Source organism: Hyalella azteca, unplaced genomic scaffold (assembly GCF_000764305.2).
Source record: "Hyalella azteca isolate HAZT.00-mixed unplaced genomic scaffold, Hazt_2.0.2 contig5294, whole genome shotgun sequence".
NCBI classification, from domain to species: domain Eukaryota; kingdom Metazoa; phylum Arthropoda; class Malacostraca; order Amphipoda; family Hyalellidae; genus Hyalella; species Hyalella azteca.
Window position 1 is genome coordinate 184,082 of NW_025935488.1, and position 18,168 is coordinate 202,249.

The 18,168-nt window shown below is 38.0% G+C and overlaps 1 protein-coding gene across 1 annotated transcript in view; it reads left to right on the forward strand.

The window, feature by feature from the left end:
* Positions 1–1,513: 1,513 nt before the first annotated feature.
* The window catches only part of LOC108666574 (nephrin), an 81,629-nt gene continuing 64,974 nt past the window's right edge, over positions 1,514–18,168 (forward strand). Inside the window, exon 1 of the mRNA XM_047880359.1 lies at positions 1,514–1,911. Coding sequence (XP_047736315.1) covers positions 1,662–1,911 — 250 coding nt within the window. The 5' untranslated portion in view covers positions 1,514–1,661. The remainder of the gene's footprint in view (positions 1,912–18,168) is intronic.

The following is an 18,168-nucleotide window of genomic DNA, read 5'->3' on the forward strand; positions in this document are numbered from 1 at the left end:
AGACTGGCACTTTGCACGCAGACCCTAAAAGTCTTCTGATTTAACTTGGGCTAATCGATGCTCCTCTTTTGCAGGTCTTGTTTGATCTTCATTACTGCAGTGAACACGCGGTGCCGTCAGTGTGCTCTCCTATTTAAGGTTGAAGGCTACTAATTCAATGCGGAGTTTTAAAACAAAGTACCAGAAATTGATTCTTAATTAAGGTAAATGGCTTCCAAAGAAATGAAGACCGTTGTATCGCCAGTGGAGTGAGACTGTTAGGAGGTGTTTCAGTGAATTTGAGTTTTGTAGGTGAACGAGGAAAAAGTGTTTCGAAAATTTTTTGTAACATTGTCATAAAGTATTTGGATCCCAAATATTGTAGAATAAACTCTCATTAAAATCTCTGCAAAATTGAAATAATTTTTAAAACTGCAATAGTTATCTGGAACGAAGATTCCGACAAAATAGAGTTATTTTCAAAAATTGCACTTGTTATCTAGATTTTTTACATGCAAGAATTGAAACGTTCGCTCATAGAAACACGCTGACGAACAAGCGTAAAATTGTTACTGATTTGCCAACATGTATACTATATCTTAGTGCGCAGTCCATTATAAATAATGGTGCGTCATTAAGATTCATCGCCTCTGAAGCCTCATCAGCATGGATAGGGCGGCAAGTGGAAGGGCGATGAAGCGCTCATTTCTGTCTGCTTTTATTGTGCGGCGAGTGGCAGTAATGATACAGTCTGCTTATTCATGCAGCTCATCGTAAATTTATTAAGGAAATTGAAGCTCTATTGTTCAGAACATACTAAAGCTTTTAGTGAGGGAGTGTTTGAGGGATATGTATCTGTTTGTACCTGTTAGGTGCTCCGATTGAAACATATCAAGCCGGTCCAGTTTGCCTCCGCAGCGACTTTCACGACCTTTAAACACACGCATAATAAACTAATTTACCTATGATAACGTAACAAAAATTCTTTTGCACGATTCCCTCAGCGCCTTCCTCATTGGCCAAGTCCTGCATTAAATACACGCTTCAGCGAGTCGGAGGCTTTCAAATGGAACTACATAATTAATTGAAAAACTTTTTTATAGAACTTGCCGACCAGACATTTCAAGGGCGGATTTACATTTGAAAATTAACTTGCAATAATCTGATATTTTCTACCCAACTTACGTGAGAACTTTCGACAATCTGTCTTTTATGGTTTGTTCGGCCTGATCTGCCGTCTTCCAGTCCAGTGGCTCACAATTAGTTGGATCTTCAATGCGGGTGCGGCTAAAGCTCCAGTATTGCTGCCGGCTACGGAAGCGACGCATAGCCTGTCTGGGTCATTTGAAGATAACATGTCCTGGAAATTATTCTATAATATATCCCCTATAAAAATGCGGATTGGGGGCATAGAAACAGCCGCATTACCTTACGGTGACAAGAAGGACCTTTTGGGTGCGAGGCTGGATGCAATTAATAAAAGCCATTGGTTAACAGCTGTTCAACAAAAAGGAAAAAATAGGAAAATGGGGAGTGAAATATTTATTAATAAAAATTGTGAACATTTCTGTGAAAATTTTGATGCTGCGACTAAAGTTAGCTTGCGAAACTTAGCTAATTTTGAAGTGCGGACATTGAACTATTTGCTAAGTAGAACCCGCAAAATCCTTACAAACATTTGGATGCTTGTGTACTGTCTTGTGCCAAAATTGCTCATTTATTACACAATAATTATGAAATCGATGGGATTAATAGGCCAAAAATTGGCTGTGTTAAATTATAAAACTGGCTACTGTGAAACTCAATCGTCTCATCAGCACCCGAAAAAAGAAGTAAAAGGGGCGAAGTGCTCTCGGATTTCGGGTGCGAGTGACCAGAAAGGAATATCAATGCGACTTTTCTTCTCTGCATTATTATTGATCTACTTCCCAGGTAAGTGAGTACGCATGGAAAGACCACAACTAATAATACCCTATTGCAATAAGGAGTTGCTATCATGCTATCATTTTCTTTTCACTGGTGTTTGACGAGTGAATGACGGCAGCATGGATGCAAATTGTCCCGTAGAAAACTTTGATTCAACTCTGGTCAAGTCTCTAATTTCAATTTCTGACATTACCGGAGCGTCTAAAGATGAGCATAGCATGCAATGATAGGCACGAATGGCCTCCCTATTCCCATGTTCAACTTTGGCCATCGAGTAAAGTGGCTCAATTCTGAGTATCGTCATTGCGCTGCTACTGCGCCCCGCGTCTGCACTGGTACCTGGTGTCCAGACTTGTGAACAGTTGTTCCTTTGTCCCAGAATCTGCGTAATAATTAATATTATAATTAATATATTCTATATTCGACAAAATTAATATTATTCTAAGCACTTAGATGACCATGAATTTGTTATTTTTAATGGTGACATTGTTTAGTCAGACACTCTTGTTTCTAATTTAAAACACCTATGACCGTGGTTGGCAGGTAAACGTGGACAGTTTTTTCCATAAATTATCTAAGCACGTCTCTTGCTAACTTTTTCTCCCGAATGCAATAAAATAAATATTGTAGTTTTATACCATAATTAAAAAGAACCTTCAAGGATCGCAGCATCCAATTTAATTTAGGACGGCGACTCAAAAATTATTTTATTGTTTAGTTTGTTGCCGGTGCAGGTATATTTTAGAAGAACATGAGGAGCCATGATTTGTATAAATGAATTTTATATCATCGCGAATTAAATTCGCCTACCGAGTTATTATACCAATATAGAAAATGGCTATTTTTAAAATATTGAACGCTTAATTCAATTTTAAGCAAAGAGTACAATAAATTGCTAGAAAGATTTCAAGACATCCTTTTTCTTTGTTTTCGATTTCAACGTTTGACGAGTAACAATGTTTACTTATTCAAACTAGGAATTAGTAAAACAGTTGGTTAAAATGTTCTATATAATGGTATATGAATATATATTAATGTAGAGTTCGAAACTTTACAGATTACGTTTGTTTAAAAAAAACAGTTTTTTTAGACGTGGTCGCACGTCTAAGTTTCCCTTAGACGTGCGACCACGTTATACGTTACAGCGTCCATGCCGAAGTCCGTGTGAGCAGCCAGGGTAACATGCCGTATGATCTAAATATATTAGTTATTGGCTGAAATAAGCCTGAAGTAAAGAGAGCCACCAGATCTCGAACATAGAGATACATGACAGATGTTCAGGGCAGTGCCATACGTTACTCACACACGCCACGCGAATATTAAGCTTCGTGCAAACAACGATCAGCTCATTCCTGGCGGTCACGCACCGGCAGCCACGTGGCATGATAGAGCGTTGGTACATCATTCATTGTATCTACATTTGCTGTTAAATAGTATTCAGTGTATATAGTGTTACTTTTTCCCTCAAATAAGAATATTAATCTCTCAGAAGTAAGAATTTTCTCGTAAAGAGAATATATTTTTTACTCGCGCACAAAATTGGGGTACTGCTGAAGCAGTAAACGATATGACAAATGTTCTTTTATTGCTGTTATTCAAACATAGAACACGAAGTGAATGCAAAAATGAATTTTTTCTTCAAATGTTTCCTCCTGGTTTTGCTTATTTCGCGATCTGAGTGAATAAAAAGGTCCTGGTTTTAATTCATTCTGCCTCATTGATCACGAACGCGATGATTGTGATCCAGTATGCAAATTTAATCACACGCTCGTGAGAAATTGATGAGTAGCAAAGATAGAGAAACACATTAAAGGCTCCCTTGCAATGAACTGCAGACTGCACACTCGGAAGTGCCGTGCGCTCTGATAATGAGCTTTGAACGGACGATTACGGGCGTTGCTGCTGGCATAAAGTAGCAAGACTGCTGTGGGCTCAATAAACTTAATAATTGTTTTGCCCCGTGGATGATGACAAATTCATTGAGATTGGGCGGGGAATTACCTGGAGCCAAATCATTATATCTAACATCTAACTTATGCTAGCGCTTTACTTACTTATACATTTTTAATTTACGGAATATTCTAACAGCCTCTGATAGTTAGAAGCATGCAAACTCTATAGCACAGTACGAACTCATCAATGCAGGTGATAAGGGAGCATAAACAGGCCTTAGATTAAAACTTCTAAATTTTTCAAATCAATCTTCGCGTGCTTCTACATCCTAAAAAGGAATAGAATTTGCACCATGGGGTTTTTGTACATAGTAGCCTGGTAGGAGAGCAAATTGGAATATTTTGGTGGTGCATGTAGAAAGTTCTTTACGTTGCGTGGCGGGCGCTTTAATGAAAGCGTGGCGCGATCGATGACGTAGAGGCGGCGATGTCTGGTGCAGGCTGGTCGTGGACCTGTCTCTTATACACATCTAGATGTGTATAAGAGACAGGTCGTGGACGATGCAGGCGAGCGGGCGCTGGTACAGGCTGGTCGTGGACCTGTCTCTTATACACATCTAGATGTGTATAAGAGACAGGGTGCAGGCTGGTCGTGGACGATGTAGGCGAGCGGGCGCTGGTGCAGACACTGCCGCTGTTATTTTTGATATTTTATTATACAAGTTATTATTATAACATAGAAAGATAAAGAAGTATTCTATTGATTGGTGAGCTATGAAGGTCAATGGGTAGCAATCAAAATATTAAATTTTGATTATTCTTACTTCAATAATGTAGATAAAAATGAAAGGAAACGCACAAGCAAAATTTTTTGATTAAAAACACATTAAAAGAGTATGGTTTCGTCCAACTATAACTCAATATCTTCCATCGATTACATAGAGGCTCTGGAAATCAAGTTAAGCAGTTATGTTTCAGAAGTGATATTGATTCGAGAAACATGGCTAATACTTAATACAACATCGGCAGAATATAATTCCGAGTATATTTCCTGATAGCTTCAATAATACATATTTTTTTACTCAAAATCGGCATTATTTTCTATAAAATGTTGTTCTAAACAATGTGGGTTTTGGCTTTGGGTTTGCGTGTTAAAAATATTAAAATAAAATTAATGTTAATTTGTTGGCTAGGAATGAACCTTTCTTAAACGACGTCCTCGGGGATGCATTTTGCGAGAATATGGCTCCATTTATCAATGTTTCATGGGCCTGGCAATCAGAACTTCATGGCAGTCCGGCAGTTGAAGCCATTCAAGCGTGACTGTTTTAATCACCCACGCTACTGGCTTGACCACGCTGGCTTTGAATAAACATGTCTTTCATCGGCTTAGCCGAATATGCAGCGCTTGATTCCAATACAAATATTTTAAGCTGTATTTCGAATACATATTCATTCAACTAGTTTATAATAACAATTGTACAATACCACATGAAATGAAGACGTCAAAATTGGAATGATGACAACTCGGATGTATGTCATGTCGATGCGCGTGTAGTAACAAAGTTGTTTATTTTTAATGCTGCACACTCACTCCAGTTATTTATTTGTGAAATTATTTAGATGAGAAATTTCATCCATTAAACCTAGTCGATACAGGCAACATTAAAAAACTATCTATAGGAATTAGAAATGATTACAATTTGCATTCCTTTCTGAGAAATGAATCCTAACTACCATTTCCGTTATTCATATATTATTAATTTTATTGTAAGTTGCTCATTAATATTTTTTTTGTAATTAAAAACATTTGCATAGAAAATAAATCTCCACGTTATAGTTTTCGTATCGAGCGAAGCACTTCCCTGCAATATTGAAGTCGCTTCAATAGTCGAGCTTACATTGTTATCTTTTCCCTCGTGCACATTCTCAGTGTCTGTACTCGATTTAACGTCCAGACAACAAATAGCCATGAAATTTCAGCTGTCACTTCACAACGGAAGATAAAAATATATCACATTACTTATTGATGTTTCTGAATGTATTTTATAATCAATTTTTTATTTATATCACTTATTTATGAATTTATGAGCTGAAAATAATTACGATTGGCCGATGCAACCACTGTTAAAAAATTTGTTTTGGCTTCGTACTCCAAATTCGGAGAGATATCCTGTTTACTAACATTTGAAGATTAAAATTAGACCAGTTGATAACAAAGGAAAATTTGTTTTCATTGCCTGCGGAAAAAGCATTCGATCATTAGAGGGCATTTGAGCAATCGAAATTATTTGTGTTGAGTCGGGAATAAAAAGGAATCCCAATAGACATCTCTGATATAAACAAGGTTTTCCATCAAGTCAATTCCAATAAATTACTAACCTAACGACTGACTACCTGTCCCACCATGTCGGCTGGTGACTAAGAGCAATTTTGAAAGATGGTTCAGAAACACAATAAGTAGGTAATTTTAGTAACAAACGCTACAAAACCAAATTTATACATGAGCACCACAAGCGGATGAAATTGTTCCATAATGAACTTTTTTCAAATACCTGTACAAATTAAAGATTAGGTAATGGCAAATTGTAAGCTAAGCATCGACCTAAAAATTTTTGTTATTCGTGAATTTATGCTTCAACAAATTGTCGATATAAAATTTTCCCGATGTAAAACCGAACGTTTATGATCCACAGCGTAATAATTCTGACATCAAAGGATGAAAACTGAAGATAACACCTGAGTATAAATTTCTGAATTCCTCGTTAAAATTCTATGAGGCAAAGTGGATGAGGCCATCAAAAAGTTGTCAGCGTGCAGGATGGAGAGCAAGCTCCTTTGCGCCGCGGTTATCATCGGACTTTTTTGCCGTCATAAAGCTAAAAATTTGTAGCTTTTATGAGGAAAGCAGGTCACTCTATGCCTCCAAAATAACTAGGCTAAAAAATGCTATTTCCAAGTCGCAAGTAGTCGTGAAAAAACGGGTTTCCTCAGTGAAGGCGTGGTATATGTAAAACTTACGGAAATCATAAAGGAATTTGTATTCTCTCCATGTATTTCGAAGTAATTTTGGTACTCAATTGAAGGCATTCAATTCTATAGGCTGGAACGAACGAAAGCTATAAATTTTTATTAAATAAATGAGTAACCAACTATTACACATATCACGCAGTTACGCTGAATCTAAAAAGCTGCTCCCGGGCACCTTTCAAGTCTTATCATTTTCCTTCCAACTCGAATATTCCAATCTCTAGTCCTCCGACTCAAAGACATGCTTTATCTAGCTATTTTAGAGTCACCCCTTGTATTTAAAAGCCGTTATTCCGATGAAGCCATCCGCAGCTGACAGGATATTTTTATTTCTAGTTATCGCTCGTTGAGAATTGTTCATATCATGATGCCAGCCGTCGGGAGTCCGACTGTGGTTTTTGGCGATGGCGGACGAAAATGTTCTTGTAGTTCTCGTAGGAATATCATTAGTCAAGACGACCAAGGCAGGAATCGTCGCAATCGAATGGAGTAGAAGTCAATATTCGTGAAGGGAAAGAAGTTGTCTCGGCGTGTCGTCGATAGACCTGAAGAAGAGCTAGGCTAACGCGAGTGGCGTTGAGCTTACGAGGCAATCTTAGCTCCAGTGTGCAGCTGCATCAGGCCTGCGTGGAGGCCTATGCGACTATCACCCGACATTACAAGAAGATCTCACATAGCGAGCTGCTTACTCAGCACGCCATTTGCCGCGCTATGGATCAGACCTCGAATCGCTGATGACGTTGCCGGAATGACGACTTCTGTGCTTCTGCCGCGGAGACAACGCGCGCTAGCGGTGGTGTGGTGCTCTGTGCGGTGTTCTCATCAGGCGTCGGCAATGATTATATATTATGGTCCTTATGGAAAAAGTGCAGATTTAGGCTAGCGCATGAAAATTTTGGCTTACTTCACTTTTGATTATCAGTTTGACATACTAGTTCATTATTTTTGAGTATCTTCCCTAACATCCAAGGAAGGAGCTATGGTTCTTAGTATGCAAAATGTTACCTGGAGTTTAATTTAAATGATCAAGAACAAAACTGGAGAAAGGGAACTTCACCCATTAGACATATATTGGGAATTCAATTGACTTGAGAAAATATATTGAGTTGGAATTTGAACAATACGGGAATTCTCCCGTCTAGCATATACTTTTATTTGAGTGGTGCACCGTAAACGGGCGTAAATTTGGCTGGCATCTGCGTACAAAAAAAAACCAAATCTAATTTGTATTCATTTGATTCCAGCAAACATTTAATCATTTGAATGGTTAATAATTTAATTGGATTAGATCTTTGGAATGAACTGAGTTATTGCAGTGATTATTTTCATTTAAACTAAAATTTTGATCTCCAATAATCAAAAGTAGAGGATACAAATCTGGAGGAGATTTATATTTGAAGGACAAAAATCTGGTGGAAATCTGCTGCTAAAGGAGCTTGAAGCGGACCGCAAATCCAATGGCAGTGTAGGGACAAAGCAGTGGAGTTTGAAGGCCGCTAGCCCGGCCTAATGGCAGAGAGCGACCGTAAAGCAGGGCTCTACATCAACAATTCATTGCCAGCACTAAAGAAATACTCAGCGGTGCCAGGCTATGAGAACTCGCCACAAATACGGCACTCCCAGGCAGGTTTAAGGGCAGACCAAGACGCTTGGCAGCTCTACAAACTTTTACTGCTGGCAGCCCAACGCTGCTGGATCCTCGTCTCTGATTCTAGGAGTCTTCTTCAACTACGTCTCTGCTTGGCTGGATCCTCGTCTCTGATTCTAGGAGTCTTCTTCAACTACGTATCTTCCTGGCTGGAACCTACAGTAGTCTCTGATACTATGAGTATTCTTCAGTTACGCATCTGTATGACTGGATCCTCGTCTCTGATTCTAGGAGTCTTCTTCAACTACGTATCTGCTTGGCTGGAACCTACAGTAGTCTCTGATACTAGGAGTATTCTTCAGTTACGCATCTCCTTGGCTGGATCCTCGTCTCTGATACTAGGTGTCTTCTTTAGCTACGTTTCTCCTTGGCAGTCAGTTATGAGGTCTTTTTCGTGCTAATTATGCAATTTTTCTGAGTTTCGTGAAGTAACTTGCTTCTAACCTAGACCCAATCCTTACAAACTTGCAAGTACCTCATACCTAATCATTTACAGAGTTTGATCATTAGTTTTGAAGTGATTGCTTACTCAGGTGAGACTAATTCAGCTATATAGACTTATCAACTCGAGGAGAGAGTTTGCGTTACCCTTTCTTATGTTATTTACTTACCTTGCGTTATGTATATCACATATAGGATTGTACAACTATCAATCTCCACACTACATTTAAAGATTTAAAATAATTTCTGAGAGGCTCGTCAAAGGGTCAAATGTAACTCAAGAATTCACATTACTCGCCCAATGACAGAAATGATAGAAATTATTGTTACTATTGTACTTGTTAAATTTACGGGTTATTTTTATTGAGATTGCCCTTGAATACAAGCCTTTGAATTAAAAAAAGTAGTTTGTTCGCATCTCGCAATCAAAGATATGTTTACTCCAGCTTTAATTGTTTAATTGTTGTTGTTTTAAAGCGGTGCTGCAAAGTTTCTTAAGGTTGTTGACAGAGATAATTTCTTTGAGCACTCAAGTTTGTCCGGCTAAGATCTGAACTTTCACCCGCATGTCAACAATCACTAAAGCCGGGAAATCTAGCCAATATTTATTTTCAGCAATTTCTTTTGGAAACGAAATATAAAAAATGAAATAAAAAATGAGCAATTGGCTGTATATTTGGTGAAAGCTGAATATTATTATATAAATTGAATTAATTATTCAAGTTTTACCGATTTAAGAGCCGATTTTCGATCGCCTCGACAATCGATGTGGATTTCAAAATCATTTACAGAGAAAATAATACCAGCCATTAAATCTATACTGGCATAAAGTCTTTTAGTTATCTTTTTGATTGTGTTTCCAGAGAACTATCATCAACGATCATCACAAAATACCATTAAATAAAAATTTCTAAATATAACGAACATTATTTATTTTCGTAATCAGAACTATGAAAACTCATAATACAGACGATTGGACACAAGCAGAAACTCTTTTCGCACTGTTGACGGGGTTGAGATCGTGCTGGGAGTGATGAGAACAAATGCAGGTTATTCCAGACAACCTTGAACTTCTCTCTCAATCGATGCTGCGACGCAGGGCGTATCATTGAATATACGACGCATTTATAACTGTAGAAAACGCAGCTTAGAACTCGCTCAAATTTAGTAAGGAAATTTGTGCGTAAATGAATTGAAGTTCAATGATCATGGGCCAGATTATCGAACATAATTCCTAGATGATGAATACATTTGTCCAACTCGACTCATTACGTGTGCGGACCTGGACAAACTAATTAAAGCACAGGTTCTCCTGATATTAATTTTTAATGAACTATGACATTAATAAGATTTTTTATTTCTACTTGTCGTAACCTAGAATATCTCGAAAAAGTTCATTTCCACGTACGCGAGCACCCCGAGAATGAAAATTACGTTCAGTGTAACATCCTATTTTAAGTTTTTTATGCAGCTTTGAAAACTTTTTGGTCAAAATAGCATGCGTTTAGAATTCACAGACACGTATTATGTCACCCTCCGAGTTATCTAAATAAATGCATTCAAAAATATAAAATTATATTTTAATTTGCATATGTTGAAATATTCAAGCAAGCACGCTGCTTGTCCCTATTTTCGTGCTGGAAGCGCTTTTATAAATGTGACGCAGTCTTCATTGTTAATTTCTTTAATGAGCTCCGAAATTAGGTTCAGAACCAGCGAGCTCGCTAGCATTGCAAAATGAGACAGCGACACTAGAAGCCCCGGCGACGACAAGAACAAAGCTGCTGCTCCCAAACACGCAGGCAGGCACAAACTTGAGTGCCATTCACTGCTGAGGTCTTGAGCCACTCCTTGAATCTCCATGAATAAGGTCTGGGGTAGCTTTCACCGAAGGTAGCTCCTAATTTTTTGAGTAATTATGTTTCAATTCCTTCTTATAGCGGGTTCAACTAATAACGCACGTACGGCCGACCTCACACACTCTTTAGCTGCAGGCCAACTGATAACACACGTACGGCCGACCTCACACACTCTTTAGCTGCAGGCCAACTGATAACACACGTACGACCGAGCTCTCACACTCTTCTCCCCATGCTCTCTCGAGACGTTGTAGTTCTTATAAATTTGAATTTTGTACTGGGATAATTTTTTCGTCGAGTTTATTCGCGACACGGTTTATTTTTTCGTTTTTCGCTTTTTTGTAATTATCAGGACCAAAATGGCGTAATTCCTATTGTCTTGGTTTTTAGATAGAATGTCTCGATGGTTTCCGTTGTCAAGCTAGTACTTCATTCATTGCAAAATGAATCGTCGATTTTGTGGTGAGTTGCGTGTTACCAGCCCATAAAGCTTGACCAATGTCACCATAATCAAGTCTAACTCAGCTCTTTCATTTGAGATATGACACGATCAAGTCGCCCCCATATCAAGATTGCTGCCACGCTCACGATTTCTTAAATCTAGCGACCAGTAAAGTAGCACAAGAAAGTAATGTGACTCTGTTCCTTGCGAAGTCAGCTCGTCGAGTAGATGTAATATCCTGAAGTAAATATGATGGGCATCAACGAAGACTGCCTTACGATCGTGACATACTCGTATGATTGACGGACTATGAATGCATCCTATTTTTGTGTCAAGCACGTGATTCTATTCATATTTGCAATGATTGCCTTAAGAAGAGTTAACTCATCAATTTAGATCAAATGATGGAGATTGTAATAATAATAATGTCGTAGGTGTAGTGAAAACACACAGATTCAGTGATCAGCACACTCAACGGTCACATTAAAGCAATTTATTGTAAAAAAATCGCATCGACACTTACGGGTTAACTTCGAAGGATTTGATGAAAGGGCAATGATCAATCTTTTATTTAGTGAGATAAGCTACGCTACCTTCAAGTCTACGTTCAAAATATTCATTTCTCATTCACAATCTCTAATCTCGATTCGAGCTCTCTTTAAACACTCCCAAAATGTCATCAGTATTAATACTCAATTACTAATGCATATATATTTAGTAGAGCTTAATACTTGAATGATAAAATATGTAAAGTTTAATCCAAGACCGCTACAATAATCAACATGAAACTGATGATAAAGAGAAGTCAAGCGTTTTGCTCATTTGTGATCAATTTTTGCAGCTAGCTTGGGGTTTGAACCCACAAATCACTTCTCCAATCATGCTGTTCTTAAATACTCGTCCACCTAGACGATTTTGACCGGAATTAAAAGTGCAGCTCAAGGGTCAAATTTCTTAACTGCAACAACTGAACCACCACTTCAATCGTGCTGAAAACTTTTTATATGATCAAAGCGTCGAAGTCCAATTTCGAACAATTTGGAAACATATACTGGATATGGTAAAAAAGTCAAGGTTCAATTTAGAACAATTGAACGACGCAAGTTTTCTTCGGCAGGAAAAAAGATTCGATATCTTGAACGAAATCTTTACGTTAAGGATTTATGGCCAAGCAGAAAACTTCTTTGTAATGAGTAATGAGTTTTGAAGATTGATTTAATGATGGGCAAAGTTTTTCCTCAATTTCTGTCGTGTATGAGCGCCCGCAGCGTCAACAAATTCAAGGAATGGTTCTACTTCAAAAGACAGCGGCACAAAGGCGTCCAAAGCACTTTTATCTGCCGGGGAATCCGATCTCGCTTGTGTCTTATTGAAAGCAGAGACTCCACGCGTCCTTGCGGCCAAAACATAATAAGGAAAAGATCTATCGAAAAAAATTTAAATACTGACATTTCACAATTTTTAAAGGAGGCATGTATGCCATCTTTGAACAGAATTGCAAGTCTGAAATTTGTTCGCTCTGTGAACAGCTTCAGACCTTCATTTGAAATGCAAACCAGCGCATCCATGTGGGTTGCACTGCTGCTTAAAAGCTCACTTGCGGAAGGCGAGTTCAGTGCTGACAAAAGATTGTTTGAGCCGTGAAAAAGCCTTATTTACGCAGACTTGAAAGATCTTTCGTGTTCATTTGTGAATGTAAAGATAAAAGACAGTAGATACTAATTTTTTGATACATTTTTATCAATCACAATTTAATTTTTGTAGTTTTTACTGGAATTTTGTTTATAGCATTAAATAATTCTGCACTTTACTCCTTCGAATTTTAGGAAGGACCTTGCAATACTGTAGAGGACAGTAATGGAACCAATCGATCTTTTGATCAAACACTAACTCGAGCCAAATATTTACGGTGTCTGGCTAGAGCGAAATCTGAAACTTGAGCATCTTAGGAAAACATAACTTTGAAGAAAGTGCCAACCGTGGACGACAGGAGACTTTTTATTAGAAAATGACTGAACTCTTAGATTAAACTATAGCGCGTTTTATAGTAGTGAGGTTCATAATTTATTCGTTATAACTCACGTGTTCAATATTGTATCTTGTATTTTATTACTCGAAGCTCGAAGGAATACCATGTAAATTGTCAGCCTTTCTTAATATATTATTCACGTCGCAACAATTGTGACTTTCAGCCAGCCGAATGTAAGTAATTTAAAAACAAATTTTGCAGTCAGTGCGTTAATATGCGCATAGTGTGCGGGTTACATTTTAATTTTAAATAATCTAATAAGTGCGCGAGTGCGCGGGCGCTCCATGCGCGAGTCTGTGCTCTGCACAGTTCCCGTCTCTTCATCAGCTCAAGTTGGTCCGCTTGCCCCCCAACTTTGCCTTTGGAGGAGGGGGGTAAAAATTTCCCCATTTAATGGATGTTTGCTTAAAAAATTATTCCAGGAAGCTATTTCCAGAAACTTAGTTGCCGAATGCAAAGAAAATGGTATGATTTTTTTCTTACTCAAGAGGAAGAAATAAGGAATGGAGAACGTAAAATGAGATGAAAATTTTTTTAAACTGCATGAAGTTTTCGTCGAACTTTTTTTAACAAGAGGATAGGTTGCTCCCAATTGCAGTATCGCTTAGGCGTTGGCATAAGTTTTGACAGCTGCAGAGTTAGAAAAAGTTAGTTTATATGTACACATATCTTTAGTCCGCTTGAATCGAAAGTTCATCAAAAATAAAAAATAAATAGGAATGTGAAAAGTAAATTCACCATATGTTCAATAAAAATATTTCGGAGACCGGCTCCCTCATCAGTTCAGCAAATTTTTATAAAAGTCCAGTACAATGAACAGTGAAAGAGTTCATTATTGCAACGATGAGGATTTGCTATTTGCACCTAATTACCGAAATATTTCTTAGTGTCACACTAGTCAAATATTCAAGCTCATCTGTTGTACATACGTAGTTTACAAATGATTGACATAATACTCAATTGGTTTCTAAATTAGAGTGACATTGTTTTCGATTTTTCTTTTCTGAAACGGAGAGATGAAGCCAGTAAAAGTTTGGAGTGCATCAGTCAATGTATAGGATTAAAGCTGCTGCAGTCGATGCTGAACATATCAATGTAGAATTACTCTTCACCATGCACGCAGCGTTTCGCTCAACGTAGCATGTCGGAAACTCGCAAGTACTTCGTGCGAATCATAAAAGCTAAGGCTCATACGACTTTATTCTTATTTTGTTTTAGAATTTGATTGCTTTTGAAGTAAATGCGGTGGCACGTTTGCGTTTTACGCTTTGCCGTTTCGTTGGAGAGCTCCAAGCCTGTGCCCTCGCTCCTACATCGATAAACGTAGCCGTATAATTTCCTTGGAATATCCTCAGCCCCCGGAGGTGGGTTTACCTCGGCGTGAACCATCCTTTAAAGGCATCTAATTTAGAGTAGTGAGGGCAGACAATTTGAGAAGGTCGTAGTTACCCAAGAAAAATGGTCGCCTCCCAAGTACTAAGGGCTTTCCTAGCAAGGAAGTCCGTTCCTCGTTCACCCTGCAGGCCATAAATCTTTCACAGTCCCAGAACATCCGTTGTCGTGACGCTCACATTGCCATATTTACCACGGCAGGCTTTTTCTTCTTCGTGTAATTTGAGAGCGAAAATCAGGCTATCTTTAGTAGAGTTTCAGGACGAATGAAGAAAGTACAGGCAATGTGACTCATCCTGGCTCGGTCGGTAGTCTTTCAACGACTTTCCAACCTCTGTTGAAAGAAAATTGGTTTTAAATGGAATTTGGTTAAGACTAATGCTACCCGATTGTATTCTGTATTATATGATGGCCTTCACCAAATAATAGTACTAATTTTGATAGTTCGGAACAGGTTCTTAAAATTTCTCCTGCAAACGACATTCGCAAAGATCGGAAGTTGAATTATGTAGTACATATTATTAAGTCAGCTTCTGTTACGGGACCTCTCATGAGATACATTTAGCAGCACACTTTTTGCGAGTGGGCGGGAAACTTGAAAGACTTTTCATACTGCAGGAAAAAATAGATCTAGTTTGATAGCAGTGACCCAAAATAAAAACTTCAGGCTTTTTTTTCAGGCTTCTTTTATTATATTTTTTTATTTATCTAATGCTAATATTAAAATTCCTCCTAAATTTCAATAGAATGCTTGAAGAGGCGTATTACAATTATCATTACGATTTTTTGAGACTCATCAACTAAAAAACCTGATTGAAATGATCTGTTAGTATTACGTTGCGTTTTACCGAGCGCTACTGCAATTTAGACACACAAAACCTGCCTTTTCTAAATAATACTTGGAGAATCCTGCATGAGTCTGCTCGAGACTTGAGTAGTTTTCCGGCGGTCATCCAATAAAGTTACTCTTTTTTCCCGATGACAAATCATTGAGGCAGATGCATTCTTACTCGGCCGTTGACTGCCAGAGCTTGTGTGGACCGCAAGTAATTTATTGAGTTGAGCACATTTGTATGGTTTGTCCTACGTCTGCCGGTAGCCGCTGTCGAGCGCAGGCGCTCCGGCCAAGGATCCCATTGAAGGGAGTCCTGTCACTCGAGAAGGAGATTACTTCTGGTATCATCTTTATTGGTCAGCTTCAGGGAATACTGCGACGTGGTTGTGGTCATGTGAGATGGAACTCATGAAATCAGAGAAACCTTAGAAACTGTTTGTCGAGGAGGCAGGAAAATTACTGTAAATCGATTCAGTTACACATGATTGATCTTGAGCCAATAATGTTCGGATCTGACCTGAAAAATAGAAACAAAAGAAATTATTGGGCAATATAGAAACGCGAGGCTTCATTCACCTATGACCGAGTAAGAATTGTAACCCGAAATTATTTTGTGCGTTAAAATCAGTCACGATAAAGGCCCTCCAAACGCCCACGAGAAGCGAGAATTAAAATAAAATTACACAATTTGCGATAAAATAAACAGAAATGTTGCCCTGACCCCTCACAAAGGATTTATTTTGTCATAAACAATACATATAACATTTGGAGAATTTGTGTAATGAATGTAATTCCATTTCCATCCGCCTGGACATCGAGCTATCCTGCAACAGATCTCGTGACAGCTATTCGATTTGATCAGATGTAATTTTAAATCATAATTTAATTTTAACATTTTATTGCAAAATATGCCTATTTGGCGCACTCACCAACCTGCTCGTAATTGCTTGATAAAAATTCCTCGGCTGCACTGATTACTCAGTCAAATCCAGGCGTCGGTGATAATTTTATTTGGAGAGCAGGCGTGACGCAGTATGTGCCGACAGTCAACCGACACCGGCGCGGCTGATTTAGCTCAATTACTGTATTTTGAGCACCAGTTGCAGTGTTTGATTGAATCGAGCTCTTGGAATTGCAGTCATTCCAGCTCTGTGTCGAGGTCTTATTTGATAGAAGTTGGCTGTGCGACGTACCTTTGATGTCAGCAATCCTTGCTGATTCTGTTTCAGATCTCGCAATATAATGAAGATTTTCCTTTACTTTATATACGTAAAGAAAATTACTCTGTTAAAACAGCACACAAAGGCCTTCAAAGGTCATGATATTTATAGATTACGAATCTGTGTATTGAAAGCATACTAATATAATTCCAGAAAAAGAGGACTCTACGACATCAATGGTTGGCCATTACGTCCATCACAGTAAGAAGACGCAACTTCTTCCAGCAAGTCCATAATTTTGCTCGTAAAGGGCCTCAGATGCAGCAGGTACAAGGAACATCAGTCACGCAGCTGCTACAGTAGCCATAACATGAGCAGCCATAACACTGCCTCCTTACTGCCCTTATAATTGTCTTATGTGCGCCATAAGGATAATTATCCTCCTCTGATGGGCTTTTTACAGCGCCTTCTGATGGACTACGTGCCGATAAGACTCAAGGCCGCTAATGTTGCCTATACTCGGGATGCTTGGAAAAGGCCGGGAGCTGAGAGAAGTCGGTCAAAAATTCTGTCGGACAGAAAATTAGTCAAAAATGTTATATGCCTTGACGGCATTACCTCAACTATCAAATTTCGTCGATTTTAAAATAATGAAATGATTAAATAAATGGATTCTTTCAAATTATGTTCTTATAAAAATTAATAGGCTCAAAGCCTGTCGTTTGTGGTGCTGGAATGAAGAAAAACCCTCACTTGATGCGCCTAAGCCTCTTCTTTCATCTCGCGAAAAGTGGATTAGAGAAATTCCTAAGCTTTTTACAGCGTAAAATTCAGTCTTAGAGTCAAAGAAAATTTTAACCGAGCTGGTCTCCTTTTTCTGAAGATCATCCCAGTTCTTGGCGGTGGCATCATTTCTTAGTCAGGATTCCCTGGCTGTGCTCAAAAGCTTCTGATCCTGTTACTCATGCCACTCACAGTATTTTGTTGTTACCAATCACCATATAAACGCTAAATATCGAGAAATAAACAGAAAAAAGTCCGTTGCTAATATTATTACAGCACTTATCTTCAACTTCACTTCCTGTTGTTTGTTTGTTTTTCTGCTACAAATCTTATAATCGATATTTAACACATTTCAACCTCTCTAATCGTTCTGAAATTATGCACGATTGAGTAAAGTGTGAGACAATGCATGAATCAATTGATCGAATAAATAATTGTAAATTTTAAAATTTTCTTTAAATAAAAATTTTGAACAAATAATTTTTTGTGCTACAAATCTTATAATCGATATTTAACACACTTTTACATGTCCAGTTGATCTGAAATTTTGCACACTTACGTTTAGTCGGAGACAATGCATGAATCAACTGATAGATTAAACAATTTTGAAAATTTATAATATTTCTAGATATAAAAAAATGTTAAAAGATACTTTTTTCATATATGAAAATAAAATTATAAATTGATTGTAGATGTGTAACATCGGAGACACTGGATTCTTTAGAAGTATTATCTTTAGAAAGTAATTTTTA